This window comes from Pituophis catenifer, unplaced genomic scaffold (genome assembly GCF_029215685.1).
Source record: "Pituophis catenifer annectens isolate HBS135680 unplaced genomic scaffold, rPitCat1.0.hap2 SCAF_2, whole genome shotgun sequence".
Classification (NCBI taxonomy): Eukaryota; Metazoa; Chordata; class Lepidosauria; order Squamata; family Colubridae; genus Pituophis; species Pituophis catenifer.
This window is the reverse complement of record NW_027256882.1, coordinates 129,503,451-129,520,243: the sequence shown is the minus strand read 5'-3', so window position 1 is coordinate 129,520,243 and position 16,793 is coordinate 129,503,451. Positions and strand designations below refer to the sequence as shown.

Below are 16,793 nucleotides of genomic sequence, written 5' to 3'. Positions count from 1 at the left end.
TAGCCATGCCCACCTAGTCACATGACCTCCAAGCCACACCCACAAAATAAGCAACGCCCACAGAACCGGTAGTAAAAAAATTTAGAACCCACCCCTGACTAATAGCTAGAGTTTTTGAAGTGCCAAGTTCCCCTTGTCCTGGTGCATTTCTCCATTGAAAGTCCCTTACCAATTCTCATTGTTAATGTGGTCCCCAAATCCAGGAGTGTCAATGACAGTCAGTTTCATACGAACACCTTTTTCCTCAATATCTGAAATGGAATGTGAAGACATTAAATAGCAACATATCACTTTGGGATGAACACAATGAGTATGTGGGAAATCCCTCTTTACGTGTATGCTTATCAAAGATGGTCTTGATAAAGATGTACATTTTAACATTTCAAGGATCTCCTAGTCAACCAAAAGATAACTCCCTGGACCCTCTTTCCTTGGCTGCTAACTTTCCACAAAAAACAGACAGACAATCTCTTGACAACACTTACCATGTGTAATGGACTTGATTTCAATTGTCTTGGGAATACGCTCTTCAGAACTTGGTTGCACTGATTTGCGACTGATCTTGGATTTGAAAAGGGTATTGATTAGAGTTGATTTTCCCAAGCCACTCTGACCTAAAAGGTAGCAGGAAATAAATTTCAGAAACCCACATTTTGTTACTGAAGCCACCCCATAACCGTGAGGTCCCCACAGTCTGAGCACATCCAGACTCACCTCGGAAAACATGTGATGATACACACAAAGATTGCTATTGTTTGATTTCTGACTGGTTTATATTTTTATGACATTTATTTTGTTCTGTTTCATGGACAAAATGATTGTTTCCACAAAAGAAGCATTAAGGAAAACTGTACGCCAGATATAAGGCATAGGAATTACATATAGAAGACCACATTACAAGCAGCTCTTTGTTAAGTTTGCTTTATGGGCCCGAAACAAGCAAAAATAAAAGGAATAATTAATAGGATAATTAAGAAGCAAAAGGGAATCTATTTTTTATAATACATGCTTAATTTCTGGTCTTTGCTTCTGCTTACAACCTGGTTTATTCTCTTCTTTCCAATTCTGTAATTTGCATGACTATCTCTAACCCTATTTTCAAAAAAGCAAACAATATTCTCTCCAAGTTTTCTTACATTAGGAAAATCATTTCAGTCTTCCCATCTCTTTATGAGAACTTCAAAGCGAAAGAAGTACATAGTTTATAACTCAAAAAAGGAGTGTGTTTCTGTTTGAGTTATATCTGCATGCCTTCTGTTATCTGAGAAGCTCAAAGTGGCACTGGAATTGGTCATGCCCAACTGGAGCTCTTAGTGGCTCTTCAGCAACATTTGGAGTCCATAGATTTCCTGCTTCAACTCTATGGACTAATTTTAGAAGACAAACAGTAATGTCAGTTTGGCTTAAATTAAGTAGGTTGTGCTTAATTCCCAGTTAAATCGATAACTTAAAAAATCACAATAGCATTTCAAATGAAGTTCATGTTCAGCTTCTTCCAAGTCAATATCCCACCTTCTTCATAAATGAGCACCTTTTGACTTCCAAAATTTGTATTTCAGTGCCCCACATTGGTTGACAGGCATTAAATTATTTTCTCCTAATGCTGACAGATTATAACCTATGGAATTTTTACAAGAAACCCTACAAAAAACATCTTGCAATTTATTCTTGCCATTTAACAAGAATTTCAGGCAGTCAATTGTGTGCCACCCTGTCTCCAATTCCCATTTTTTTTCTTTTCCAACTTAGAATGCCACAGTTGTCCATGTATACTGTGTATGCTCAGTATTCATGGAGTTGATCTGAAGACATGTCATTCCCTGCTTTCAAGGGAAATTTAGAGATTTTATATAAATGGGGAGTGCATCCAAATTTGCTTGTCAGTTTCAGAAATCCCATTCTATCTCTGTTGCTATCGGCATGGGAGCACTATGTTCGTTATTAGTGGAAATAATATGCATGGATGACAAATAAATATATCTTATTTTTCAGAGAACGGTCTGAGATGAGTGATGGAAAAATAAGCTGTCTTTTATTTAAAAAAAAAAAAGGAATGCAAAAAACATTGTTCTCCTTTCATTGATACTCTGCTTGTATAGTAAACCTGTGCTTTTAAAAATGAGAGAACACAGCTCATGTTTCTGAAAATTATTCATGAATTCTGTTTTTTAGCAAGCTGAAAACGAGAACTAAGTGTTAGACCAAAATGCTAATTCTGGGTTTGAAAGTCCAGACATTCTTTTAAATGAATTCAACTGTCTTCTGAAACCACAACTTAAACCAAAATTCAAAGAAGTTAAAAGATCAACAAATGTCAGTGAAAAAAAATACAGGAGCATGCCATTATTTAGATAAGAGGTGTTTAAGGCGATTGCCGTAGTGGTTAAGTCTTGCACAGAACACAGGAAATGCAATCTGCATGTATGAGTTACAAAAATCTCAACTGTCAGGTCCTTTTAACATCAAAACCAAGAAACGTTTTAAAATGCCTAAGCTTTACTTCTCTCTTCTAATTAAAAACAAAACAAAACATTATGAATGTGTATTACCACACCTTGCTGGAAAAAAGCAATGATCTGGAAAGCACTAGGTGGAAGAAAGTTGCTTTTATTGTTTTTCATTGTTAGGTTATTAATGCGTGAACGCTGAATACCAGTATACAGATTTCCCAAAGGGAATGTGGTTACAAAAGTAAAGAAATATTTGGTCTAACTCAATTAATCACATAAAATATGTTATACTTTAACTAACGGCACAAGTTTTATTTTACTATAAAAAGTGGGTGGGGAATGAAAGGAGTGCAGAATGGTGAGAACAGCCTCAGTCACAGCAGACAGAATACCAAATGGGAGATAAGGAAGATAATAGACCAGTGTTTCTCAACCTTGGTAGCTTGAAGATGGGCGGACTTCAACTCCCAGAATCCCCCAGCCAGCGCTGCTGGCTAGGGGTTTCTGGGAGTTGAAGTCCGCCCATCTTCAAGCTACCAAGGTTGAGAAACACTGTAATAGACCATAAGCAAATGAAAACAACACTAAAGCTACCCCAAGAGGCCCTGTGCTTATAAGACATGAGCCCAAGGTCCATATGTTGTTTTAACGTTCGATTGGGAGCCACCCAGAATTTGTTAGAAAATGGGCAGCTACATAAATGGATTAAATATATAAATAAATCATTCTATGTGAAAGCATGACACAGAAAGGTTATAAAATAAATGAAAGCCCCGTTAGGAATAGTAGATTGGATATTTAGTTAAAGAAGTTTATTTTTCATCTTGCTTAGTTGCAAAGGGTAAGCCAATAAATCACATGTTGTTTCTAAAACTGTAATATACAGTATTTGTCCTTGCCATGAGGCATAAACTGCTATAACCAAGCACTCATTTTTAAAGGGCCAGCAAAACTCTTAATTCTTTTGCAGAGACATCCTACAGCACAAGGCCAACTGAGGAGTAATAAAGCTTCATACTTTAATCCAATTTAATTCCAACCTTCCTCCTGTACTTATAGTTATGTTTATATTTATTTATTTAGAAATTTACATGGCTGCCTTATATTATGCAAGATCCTCTTACATTTGCTAGGCTCACTTGTGCCCTATCCAAAGCCTGGGTGAAGTGCCAAGTTTTCACAGCCCTCTGAAGGGCTAATAGGATGGGGCCCATCTGAAAACAGCCACAGAAAAGTTGTCCTGATTCTATAGCCTGATCTAATACACTGTACATGTACATAACTATATAGTATAAACAGTGAGAAGATTATAATGGAAGAAATGCTGGTATAAGAATTGTACAGTTTTAATTTTTCACACAATTTTGTTCATCCATAAAAATAAGCAGACACAGAAATGAATCCAATCTTCCTAGGAATATTAAAAAGCAGTAAGAGAAATGAAAAGTTTATGGGTGTCGAAGAAACCAGGAAACCAGATATACGGCTAGATTTCCGGCACTGCCTTCCAAACAGCCACAAATAAAGACAGAAAAATTCTACACTGAACGCTTCACTTCCTAAGCATATTGAGTCTGCTTGAGCCAGGACTTTTTGAGATTTTATTAAAAACAGTGCACCAACCCCTTCAAGGAAATGAAACAAAATACCGTATTTTTCGGTGTATAAAACGCACTCACCCCCCCCCCCCCAAAAAAAATGGGTGGAAATGTCAGGGCGTCTTATTGAGCGAATGTTGCCAAAGCTCTGCCCACCCCCACCCTTCGACCTCTGCCTCCCAGCAATTCTTGTAGCAAACAGAAAACAGCCTGGTCAGCTTCAGGACAGACTGATTTAGCACAAACAGCTGATTGGCGGTTGGATTGGCCTCCCGGAATACCGCCTAATAGCTGTTCCAGGCTGCGGGAATCATCACCGCCCATCGCCGCTGTTGCTGCCACCACCTATTGCCACCTCCATGCGCCCCATTTTCGGCCTTTGCATGCCCCATTTTTGGCCCATTCCAGGTGGCAGGGATAGGCGGCAGTGGTGATTATGGTGACAGGTGGTAGCGATCCCCACAGCCTGGAACAGATGATAGGCTGTATTCCAGGAGCCTGATCCAACCACCAATCAGCTGCTCGTGCTAAATCAGGCTATACTGAAGCTGACCAGGCTGTTTGCTGTTTGCTGCAAGGAGGCAATTGCTGGGAGGCAGAGGCAGATTTTTTTTTTTCTTGTTTTCTTCCCCAAAAGCTAGGTGCGTCTTATAGTCTTAAAAATACGGTATTTTTAACAGTCAAGTATTCAGTTAATATGTACATCAAAACTGCAGTTTTAACCACTCTCAAATAAATGTCAACTGTCTACATCTGTTAATCTGCTAACCATCTGGAGCTAAATATTTGTCAAATAGTATATGCACCCAGTCTGCAATAAAATCCTAGAAAAAGAAGAATAATTTTTTTAAAAATGCACTACAACTCTTTTTAAAGAAGTTTAGAAAGATGGCACTGAACTATTGGGCTATAAAAGATTGGGGGAACAAAGCAGGAATTTTTAGTTATCTTCATAAACCATTTCACTGATAGGTCAGGGTGAGCAAGAATTACCAAAAGGCAATCAGGCAAAGTAGGACTGATTTATAAGTTTGGAAATGAAACAATTCCTTCTGTTTCCCCAAAAAGCAAATTTAATTATTTTGTAACAGAAGTTGCAGCTCATCTGTCTCTGTTCCCTGCCTTGGCCTGTTTTCACAAAAACATTTTGACCTGTAATAGTCACAGTTCATCATAGTCACAGTTCATCATAGTACTTTCATTCTGTATCCCCAGATCATTGGGAAGTTTTAGCCATCATTCCATGTTTGATCTCTCATTTCTTTTTCACTTGATAACTTCATTCCCCTCCAAAGACCTGGTATGGCCAGCCACAAATCATCTATTTTCCGAAACAAAAACTAATGAGGTTGCTCAATTAAACTGGCCATAAGGAGGTAATAAAGGTAAAGGTTCCCCTTGCACATATGTGCTAGTCATTCCCGACTCTAGGGGGCGGTGCTCATCTCCGTTTCAAAGCTGAAGAACCAGCGCTATCCGAAAAATGTCTCCGTGGTGATGTGGCCGGCATGACTAAATGCCAAAGGCACACGGAACGCTGTTACCTTCCCACCAAAGATGGTCCCTATTTTTCTAATTGCATTTTTTATGTGCTTTTGAACTGCTAAATTGGCAGAAGCTGGGACAAGTAACAGGAGCTCACCCTGTTATGCGGCACTAGGGATTCGAACTGCTGAACTGCCAACCTTTCAATCGACAAGCTCAGCATCTTAGCCACTGAGCCACCGCGTCCCACAAATTGCCCATACAATACCAGTATCTCCTGTTGTCTTTTTAATCATGATGAACAATGTGTCACTGTAACAATCATGAGGGGGTGTCACTTCAGAAGATTTTTTTTTTTAAGAAAAACCCTATTTTCTAAACAGATATAGACCTGCTTAGGGAAATTATTATTATAATATCCCACTTTTTTAAAATCTATAACTCCAAGGTAGCAAACATGCTTAATTTTTCTGTCTCCTATTTTCCACACAACAACCCTGAGGTGAGTTGGGCTGAGAGGAATTGGTCCAAAGTCACCTAGCTGTCTTTTATGCTTAAGGTACAACTAGAACTCACAGTCACCTGGTTTCTAGGTCAGCTCCTTCACCACTACACCAGACTGGTTCTGGCTCACAGTCAACCACTCACAGTCAAGAATGTAGGTTCTGATGCAACAAGGGCTCTTTTTATTTGTTCCTATATTAGTCCTTAATTCAAAGTTGAAAGCATTGAATGTAGAAGCAACACATTTCCTCCCCCTCTCCAAAAAGTGAAAGAAATCCTTTGTTCCCATGGAAGAATATTGGAAGGAAAATACTTTCCCTGAACTAACATACACAAATGGGGGTGATGTTATACTTAGCAGGCCAGAACAGTCAGTGATCAGCAGATTCTTCTTCAGCAACACTTACTCTTCCTACTATGTGAAGTCTAACTATAGAGTAAATGCATAAATTGAAGGATGTCTTTATTCAGGCAAACACTTTTATCTTTCAGACCTTTTCGGTCATTGGTCTTTGCTATTGCCCTTAAGAAACATGTTTTACCCTATCATCAAAGCATCAGAGAAAGAACTAGCTGCAAGCCACAACCTAACGAGGGAGTGGAAATCAACTTTTGCAAGGAGTGTACCATGTGATCTTCAAGAATCAGAAGTTTGATGTAGCATCAAGTGCTAGACTTGCTAGATTTTTGCAAGCACTTTAAAATTCAGGTTCTTTAAACATACCCTTAATGTTGAAGGAGATGAAGCATGAACAAAAAGAACAAAAAGTGTGGGGTTTAGAACAGAGGGGCAAGAATGAAGTCAGAGCTATGATGTTGGGTCAACAGACTTGCATCTAATGAGAGCAAACTTTGAATTAACTATCCACTCTGCCTGGTTAAGAAGGGACTAAAGCAGGGGTGAAATGCTACCGGTTCGCATCGGTTCGTGTAAACCGGTAGTAATAAAAGCTACTGGTTCAGGCAAACCGGTAGTAAAAAAAATGCTACTGGTTCGTCTGAACCGGTATTTCCGACAATCAGCTATGCCACGTGATTTTTATTCCCTAGAAAGCAGAAAATCTTGCTTTCTGGCGAATCTAAATCGCACAGCACAGCTGTTCCCCCCCCTTGCTGTTCTACTTACCTTAAGCCTCCTTTTCGACATGAAGCGCACATTTGGAGTGCACTGAGCATGAGCACACATGCAGCGTGCATTTGGTTCACACTGCACATGTGCAGGAGCATGTGTTTCATGCACACTGCACATGCACATGTGCGGTGCGTGTTTGGCACACACCGCGCATGTGCGCACAGCAAATTAGTGGCAAACCTTGGAGGATTTCACTACTGGACAAAAGGAAGTAGGTCATTGTTTAGGTAAGAAACGCTTATAAGCAGTTTTTTTTAACAACCTCTGTTACTTTTAGAAGATTACAGAGTGATTTTTTTTCTTTTAAAGGAGAATTATACAGCACCTTCAAATAACCTTCAAGAATGGCACAGGCAAGCAGGACTTTGTTTTGTTTTTAGTGGAAGAAATTCAATGCCAAGCAACATAGCTGCTTATCAAAGTTAAAATGGCTGATTAAAAGCCACATGTCCTTGATGTTTGATGCTCCAGTCAGGACAAAGAGGCTTATTAGAGAAAACACATAATCACCTTGACATTCAGAGTATAAAGTATCTATTTTAGTAATCTACAGAATATTTTATCAAACTGCATTACCTAAATAACAAATGCTAGTTACCGTTGTTCATACACATAGGTAAAACGAAAACCACCAGGAGTGGACAGGTAAAAATAGAATGGTGGAAGGAAATCAAAGTACATACTTTTGGTACCCTTGTCAAGAATCTTACCTAGCATGACTAATGTAATCTCTACCCAGTCAACCAAGGTAAGGAGACTTACCAACAACCATGATGTTGAATTCAAAGCCTTGTTTCATGGCTTTCCTTCGCATCTGTTCGAGGATGGCATCAATCCCAACATAGGCAAAATCGGCAGCTGGCTTCTCTGTCCTTGCTGGTGCAACTGGCTTGAGGCCAGCATCTCGAGTGGCATCCATCACACTGCTGGGATAATTGGGAATGGTCTCTGAACCTGTTAGTGAAAAATCAAGCCACCAGTCAATAAAGTATATCCACTGGTCTCTTAATAATGCACATAACTAAAATAATCAAAATATCTTCATAGATAGAGGAGGAAAGGAAAGGAAAGGAAAGGAAAGGAAAGGAAAGGAAAGGAAAGGAAAGGAAAGGAAAGGAAAGGAAAGGAAAGGAAAGGAAAGGAAAGGACAGGACAGGACAGGACAGGACAGGAAAGGAAAGGAAAGGTTTAAAGGATAGTGCTTGTGAGAAAAAATAGGAGATGCATTTCTGTACAATACTTCACTTTATATAAAAAGTGGGATATAAATTTAACAAATGGGATAACCACCAATAATCTCTTTTCAATCTCTTTTCTCATTCTTTTCTCTTAGTTTAAGATTTTAGCTTGCTTTATCTTGTAGCATGTTACAGACCAGCTTTTTTTTTTTTTTTAAACTGTTTTATCTCTGGGTATTCACATCACTTACTGAGGATAGTTTGCAATCTGATTAGCTCGGTACCATGTTAAATGCTAAGTTATCAAAAGCATTTTAAAATGTGAATTGATAGAAACCCAGGTCCTCAACATGCCTTGTGATTCCAGATTTATAACATAGAGTGGTGGTAATACTGTTAGATCAAAAAATGAGGGAGGGAAGGAGCTATTGCCAAAATTCCTCTCAATGATTGCTGAAATAACTACATTTTAGTCATTGGTGGGGTGGGTGGGTGGGGTTTCTATCTATTGATTAAAAAATCTGGAAAGTATAAGAATAGTTTTGTATCTGAAAATCACACTGCAGGTACTAAGCTTTTGACACAGAGCAAGGTTAGCTGAGTTCCTACTTGCCCAGTTCCTGATGCTTCATCTCTATCCAGTTTGCCACTTCCTGGCCTTCAAATTAATCTTCATGCTAAACCATATTTTGATTTGAACCTTTCCAAATAGTTGTGGATTCTCTGGCAATGCTGGTGGTGATTCCTACTGTAGTTAAGCTTAGCTCTATTTTGGTTCTCTGTAGCCCCTGTGCTACAGAGGGATGAACAGGCTCCCCCAAGTTTAAAATATAAAGGAGACAAAGTCTGAAAAAACAATTTTCATTTTTTTCTCTTTGTCTATATACCTAAGAACAGTTATTTACTCATCACTGTAAAATTAAGGGCCTCTTATTGCAAAATGACATAGTATTTTCAGGTTTTTAAAAACTTTGCAAGTTGTCATGGATTCAGCTAACATCCTTAGTTCTTTTCCCCGTTGTTGGCAAGGCCTCTTTGTCATGATCTCATCTTATTCCTTGATGCAAGAATTCGTCTATTCAATAAAAGCTTTGAAAGACTTGGCTCCTGCAATATCTTAAAACAGGGCCATTCATTACAGCCACTAGGGATGTGAAAATCTATAAGCCAATAACATGAATTTAGCACCCAAGGTTCCAGAATAAACTGAGTGTAAAAGCAATAAATGACTGTATGGACATCATGCCAGACTCTTCCATTAGGAAGAAAAAAATATATCGCTGTTGTTAATCACAATAAGGATGCCAATATATTTCCAAAATGCTTCACACCACCCCATCAAATGAACATAATTGTAAGGATATTTACTCAAAATTTTCACATCTGATAACCCTTTCTCCCTTACCAGTGTGTTATGGATCAAAGTCTTGATGCAATTCATATACAGACAATTTTTAACCCTGGTGAAAAATTTTTATGGAATTGTTGTCCCAAACTAAGAAATTGACTATTAGCTCTTCATCACTGGCTCTTGTAATTTCTAATAGTATAGTTAATCCAGGCTAGAAGTTGTATTGGTCTCAAATTCAGAAACTTTGTGAAGCCAATGCAGGATCAGATCAAAAACCTGTTGGAAACCTGAGAGCTGTCCTGTGGCACAGAATTTCAATTTTAACCTCTTGATGTACCAATAAGAACTTTCTAATCTGTTCAGTATCTCCCAATCTTCAGGTTCATTCAATGAAGTTTCATGACTCCTTTTTAAAAATCTTACATTGGCTTCTGAGACAGGAAAGGTTAAATCTGCAAGCATCAATCTTCCCCCAGACATCTGTGTTGGTGGCCACCAAGCTCCCTGCTCCTGTTTATTACCAAGTTTAGCTTAATTCAAAATAATTAATAGAAAGGCAGCATTTGCAAATACCTGCTTTAGTTGTTTGGACCCCTCTGTAATGGTAAAGAACATTCCAGGGGCTACTTTGTGTTCTGGCAAATGGGTATTTTATGTCTATGATGGCAATCATTCTCAGAGTGTCTAAACCCTCTGAACATTTCAGATGTGCCTCTGGCCCTAATCTTGTCTTCCTTGCTAACCTTCAAAGGTTTTCTCTCATGTGGAAATTGTTCCAGCAATTTGATTACCAGTGTTTACTTAATTAAGTCAGTTAAGTAGACCTAGTAGTTGAATACACAAATTCTGTAAAATCTTTATTAGTATTAATCTGGTTAAATGTTTCATGCATGCTTTTTTTTTAAAATTCTACTCTCCCTACATAATCTGTTTTGGTCCACAAAATGTGGCCGTCTCCTAGCTCTTTCTTAAATCCAGATAAATTTTGAACAAATTAAAAAGCACAGGTTCCAATCTAGATCCTCAGGGAACTCTACATTTACATCTACCTATAATGAGAACCATTCTTTTATCCCTATTCTTTGCTAGTTGCTGGTATATGTCTACATGAAACTCTTGAATAAATACTCATGCATGACATAAAAAGACAAGGGGGAAGTATTAGGTATTCACATAACTTTTTATTTTTATCTGTGCCTTTTCAGAACCTGACTGCAAAGTACAGAAGAATAATGATTTCTACTGAAAGTTCCAGGAAAAACTAGGCCAAAACAAATGTAGGCCATTTAGGCCAAAATTAAACCATATTTTAAAAACATGGCATCCATTCAAACCTGCTTAGATTTCCCAATTTCCTCTTGGGAAGTCAGCTATGCAGGTAACTATCCAGAAAGGTCATCAACAAGAAGTAAAAATACAAAAATTTGAAACAGATTTAGAAAATGATGTTAACACCCTTGCAATATTGACATCCAGGAGACAACAAGGACATCCCACATATCTCGTTGCCACAATGTATGGAACATTTATAGCCTTAATGGCACAAAAATCACTTTCTCAGAATTAAACTCAGTTTAAATGTAACGTCAGTAAAACCTTAGAAGACCAAGAAAGCTTCTAAATCACAAGTACATTTCTCTGTCCACTGGCTCAACACTGTATCTGTTGCCATGGATGCATTCTCCACATTGTACCAACAAGACAGTATCTTTATAACAGGCAGGATTCTCTGTTTGAACTCTCATCCAGTAAGGAAGTATTGAGGAGATTGTTTTTACGTGATCTATTGAGGACTGTCTTACATTACATTATATAGAGCAATTGCAAGGAAATTCCATGTAGAGAATAACTTAGAGTCTCAAGAGCCTCAATCAAATCCCTTGCACATAGGATATCCACATAGGATATCCACTGTTTGTAAGGGGGAGTTATTCTTAACTTGCTAATTTTCTATATGAAAGGAATTCTGGGAAGTAAAAAAAATGTAGATGTGTACTCAATCATATGAACAAAGCACTGCTTGGAGGCCTGTAATCCAGGCATAGGATTAATTCAGAATTGTGATTTAGGGTACTGTAAATGGAATATTAGCAATCCCAGCAGAAACACATATCTTTCCTTCTCTCCGTCACACACATAACACACTTGAGACATGAGCAGCAGAAATTGCTGTTCAGGGAAAGACTGATTCCAGCTGGCTAAGAAGAAAACATTCCACCAGAAAGGAAAAGGGCAAGCAAGAAAACCTTTGCATATCCTGCCTCTAAAACATTGAGCCTACTTTGGATTCATTATCAAACTACTGTACAGAGAAGACTGTAGTGCAATTACATTAGTCTTTGCCGCCATGCATTTATTCACCAGTTTGGGATGGAATAAATTGCTGGAGACATCTTTAACTTATTAAAAAATGATATATATAAGCAGATAACTCCCCATCTCAATTGATCATCATATGGGAAATTCTACCCCATATCTTTGCAGCAAATATGTGTTTAATAGTGAAGGCTGGGTAGAAGCTGTTTGTTATAGAGTGAGGTGTTTGCTTAAAAAAAGAATAGTTTTGCAAAAAGTAGAAAATCGAATCCTTCTACTGTTCTCTGTTGATGGTAGAATTTCCATCGCCTCTCCCATGTCCCATGAAAGGAACTCATTACTAACTAGCATTAGCCTCCAACTTAGAACAGGAAGTCCCTGTGGGAATTTCTTTTGAGTCTCTCCCACTCACCCCAATTTTATAAGGAGTGTATATACATCCTTAGTCTCACCCTTCCTGTAGGCTTGGAGATCCCTGTTGTTCGGGGCTGGGATGTGTGAGCGTGAGAAAAATGGGAACTGAGAGAAAGGCACTCTGCAACAATCATGCGAGGGAGAGATAATGCAGATGCAGAGCAAATACTGGCCTCTTCCACATGTTTCTCCTCAAAGTTGTGGGACTTGATTGGATGTTGGAAAATTAACTAAGAAACATTGCAAATGCCTGATTGAAATGCCTTCTCTGGAACTATGGGGAAGGGCAGTTTCCCACTATCAGGAGTTTCTGCTCATCCCATCTCCTGGGAATTATATCTCCAACTGTAGCCAAATGCAATAATGGCTTGCTACTATCCTACCCCACCTTTCTTAACTGCTCCAAGGAGCAATTTTCCCCCTTCTTTCAATTGGGTTTCTTGAAAATTTTGTTCTCTTATTACTAAAAAACGTTGTTAGGAAACAATTGTGGAGAACAGAGTACCAGCTGGTTGCTAGTTTCCTACATCGATTGGCCAGCTAGAAGGAACACTGGCCAGGTTTCATAGGAGAATTTTATAGGGATATTAGTACAGAAGCTTATATGCTGATGAAAAGGGGGGAGAAGGAAGGGATTTTCCCCATTAAAACTAAGCGGCCCATTGGATTGGTGAAGCTGTAGAGTGCACAGGTTGCAATACAGCAAAGTCACAAACTGAATCAGAGGCTGACTGCAAGCGCATATGTTCAAAGAAAATATAGTTTGAATATTGTGTATGTGTGTATTTATATATGCGGGGGAATCTGGAGGTTCCAGTGTTTTAGTCAGTGATAAAAGCAAGGTTTTTCCCTCACAATGCACAATATAGTCCTTCTGTATGTGCACACAACACCACAATATATATACAAAAGAGGTGGAGCTTGCATTACATTGGTGCAAGAGAGTACTGCTTTCATCATTTGTTTTCTCCTGGGTTCTCCTGCTGATGCCTCTATTTGAATGTATAAGAGAAAGGGTCTCTGATTAGCACAGTTAACACCACAACAATCCTTTGAGTCATTAAAATATAAGTTGAGTCATCAAAATATGAAAGATCTCTGTGAGGTGAAAGAGCAGGTCCATTTATTACAGTTCAATTAACTGATTTATTTCTAAAAGTCTACGTACAGGAATATTGACACTAATGGGGTCAACACCTAGTGAGGGTTAGATAAGGGTGAACAGCACTCAAGGGGGACTTAGTTCACTTGCGGCTATAAAGAGATTCTAAGCTAATCCCCCTTTTCACTCTGCCAGTCCTTCTCCTACACCCTCCTTTCCACTCGTTTTTTTCAACTTCAGTACAACATATTTATTCATTAAACCAATTTATATAGCCACTCAGCTCACAAACAGTCACAAAAAGATAAACAAAACAAACTAAAACTAAGCAGAGACTAGAAAAAGACAAACTAAACAAAGCCATTTATATACCTGCTCAGGCCTTCAACTCAAAGGCTACAGTGTGTCAAAGATGATACAAAAAAGAAAAGGCTCCTTCAAATTGAGCTTGACTTAGGAGACTTCATGAACAATCTCATTAAGCTTCTGACAACAGCTAAAATCAGGCCAAGCAGTGCTAGCTTCAAGAGTCTTTCTTTGAACCCATAATAATTAGTACACCAACTAATTATTCTACAGAAAAAGCAAACCACAGCATACCAATTAAATAAACTGAAACGTATTTGGTGATTACATCCCAAACCCACAATTGCTCCCATTTATCACAGCTGCCTATTTAAAAATTAAGCAGGGAACACATTGCAACAAACAAAACTATTTCCCTGACCCCATGAGTCTGGATTTTCATGTGCGTTTCATTGTTATACACAATGAAACACATTTTCCCTCTTCAACCTCAAGAAAATACTTTCAAACCTGAAAGAAAATAGGAAGAATAATAGTACCTGCCCACATAATGCAATTCTTCGCCTACTTCCATGCTCTGGCTATTGTTCTCGGAGAAACTGAAACTAAGTAGAATCACTGAGAATGCATTTGGTAATGATTTTCCTAAATATTGTAGGAAGTTAGCACCCACCCCTCTCCTAGAAGAATGAAATATTTAGGAAATATTAAAAAGGCAGAATATATTTCCCTGGATGAGAAATGGAGAAACATGTTTTAAAGACAAAGCAGCTCCCATCTTCCTGCCTCCCCCACCACCTCAATGGACCATCATCTGCAACACAATAGGACCCATTTGGAACTGAAACTCATCACATGGCACCTGGGAAGATTACATCAGCCAGCAAGGCTAGCTAAGGCCCCCACCCACTGGGAGTCTGACAACCAATCAGGATACTCTTCCTGTGCCCCAGGAAGTTCAAGGCCCAGAGAGTATAAAACCCAGGGATTCGCAGCGTCTCTGCCCTTTTCTGTTCAGGAACTCAAACCATGTGATCCTGTCCACCATTAAACCATCTTTCCAAGCAGTCTCCATGTTTCCAGTGTCTTTTTCCCCACTTGGAGCTGAACCCAGATGGATATTTCTTCCAACAATATCAAGCAGCCAAGTTTAGCAAAATCATAGGTCTGTATTTAGGAATTTGGACACAATGGTCTTTACAGATATTCTACCTGAATACCTATTCTTAGCAGCTCAATTAACCATGGCAGGAATGTTGTAAGAATGAGCACATCTTTTTATTTGATTTGAAACAGGTTCTTTGGAATGGACAGGAGGACAAATAAAACACCAAATCTGTGACACTTCAAAATAGCATGGTATTTTTCTAGGATCAAACAACTAGAGTGGAAACCTCTCCATGGCAGTTGTGCTACTTGCCATTATTTTAGGGATTTTCAGCAAGGTGATGCATTAACATTCTTGCACATTCTGAAGCACTTCTTTGATATCAGATACAAATAAGAACCCTGATTCTAAGCAAAATGAACAAGGTTAGACAGTCAGAAATAATTAAAGTTGACAGCAAGATAAGACAGGCTTTTTAGTCAAAAGAGCACAAAGATGGGCCAGATGAAGGGAAGACACTACTCTCCATGCAGAAGAGTAGACATGACTAGAAAAGACAAGTGACTATCCAGCCAAATCCAAAGTCACCATGCAACTTTTTCATCTTTGCCACTTCAACAGACATCTGTGGTAAAGGAATATATGAAGGAAGTGATAGGAAAACACAACCGTAACCCTTCACTAAAATCATAGGATGAGACAGGATGACCAATAATATTTTATTTGCTTACAAACCTAATATTTACTCTCTCAGAATTCAGTCCATGTATGACAGGATTGTGGAGAAACAAAGAGGGGAGGAGAGAATCTTCTACGACACTTTGAGTGACAAGAGAAAAGGCAGGAAATAAATATATGGATATCTATAAGAATGCCTGATGTGTGCTAGTAGAACACTCTTGTTAAGCGTTCCTCCCCCAGGAAGATATGATGGGAGAAGACTTGGAGATGAGCATTCCTTGGCAGGGTTCCCCTCCCCTCCTATGCAGCCAGCTATCACCAGAAATAAGAAGTGCATCCTAACTACTAACATCCAGAGAACAGTTAAAAACTTGGCTCTTTAAGCAGACATAGGGAGATAAAGGATGTAACCAATAGACATCTGGGATGCATCAATGCCATTTATTACGGTTTATGAAGATTATGTTTGTGACTGAACTGTAATTTAAATTGCCTGACATAATTTTGCCTGTTCCATGCTATATAATTTGTTTTATTAATTATTGTAAGCTGCTTAGATTTGCTCAGCCCAAAGCAACCTAAAAGTGGAAGGAAGGAGCAGAAATTGCTAACCTGGCTCCAATTAAAACTGAACTATATATCCATTTGTTAAAGATGTAAGACCCAGATCTGCAGTCTGGCTAGAGGCTTCTTCAGCTCAAGTGACTGTATTTGTAAGTAATAGCTCATTTCATTTACAAAGAGTATTAGACTCATGTTTTGTAATATTCTGTGTGAACAGAAATGGCTGATAAAATAGACACACGGGGGGGGGGGGGGGGAGAAAGGATTACAATGTTGAAGCAACTATGGAGTTTAAAAAGAGAATGGGTGCATGCAGTCTGCCCAGTTCTGCCTCACAGAAAAGTGACACAAGCTAAGCCACAGAAAGATTCATGACCATGGTTGAAATCTCTAGAAAAGAAAAGAATTGGATTGGAACCCAGAAGGGAGGAGATAGAAACCTTGCCTGGGAAAGTTACTCAATGGATTTTACTTTCTCTGCTTCCCAAGGTACTGCTGCAAGAAGGAAGGAAGGAAGGAAGGGCATGTAGGAAGATGATTTAGAAAGCAAACAACAGAATTTTGGTTCTAACTAAAGAAAAGTCACAATAATTTTATATAGGCA

General features: G+C 38.6%; 1 protein-coding gene across 2 annotated transcripts in view; it reads right to left on the bottom strand.

The window, feature by feature from the left end:
• SEPTIN9 (septin 9) overlaps positions 1-16,793 on the bottom strand; it is a 186,904-nt gene that overhangs the window by 20,220 nt on the left and 149,891 nt on the right. For both annotated transcript variants that reach the window (XM_070937510.1, XM_070937512.1), the window contains exons 3-5: positions 7,932-8,123; positions 486-614; positions 170-251 (exon numbers count right to left, since the gene is read on the bottom strand). In XM_070937510.1, the coding sequence (XP_070793611.1) occupies positions 170-251; positions 486-614; positions 7,932-8,123 (403 nt within the window). The remainder of the gene's footprint in view (positions 1-169; positions 252-485; positions 615-7,931; positions 8,124-16,793) is intronic.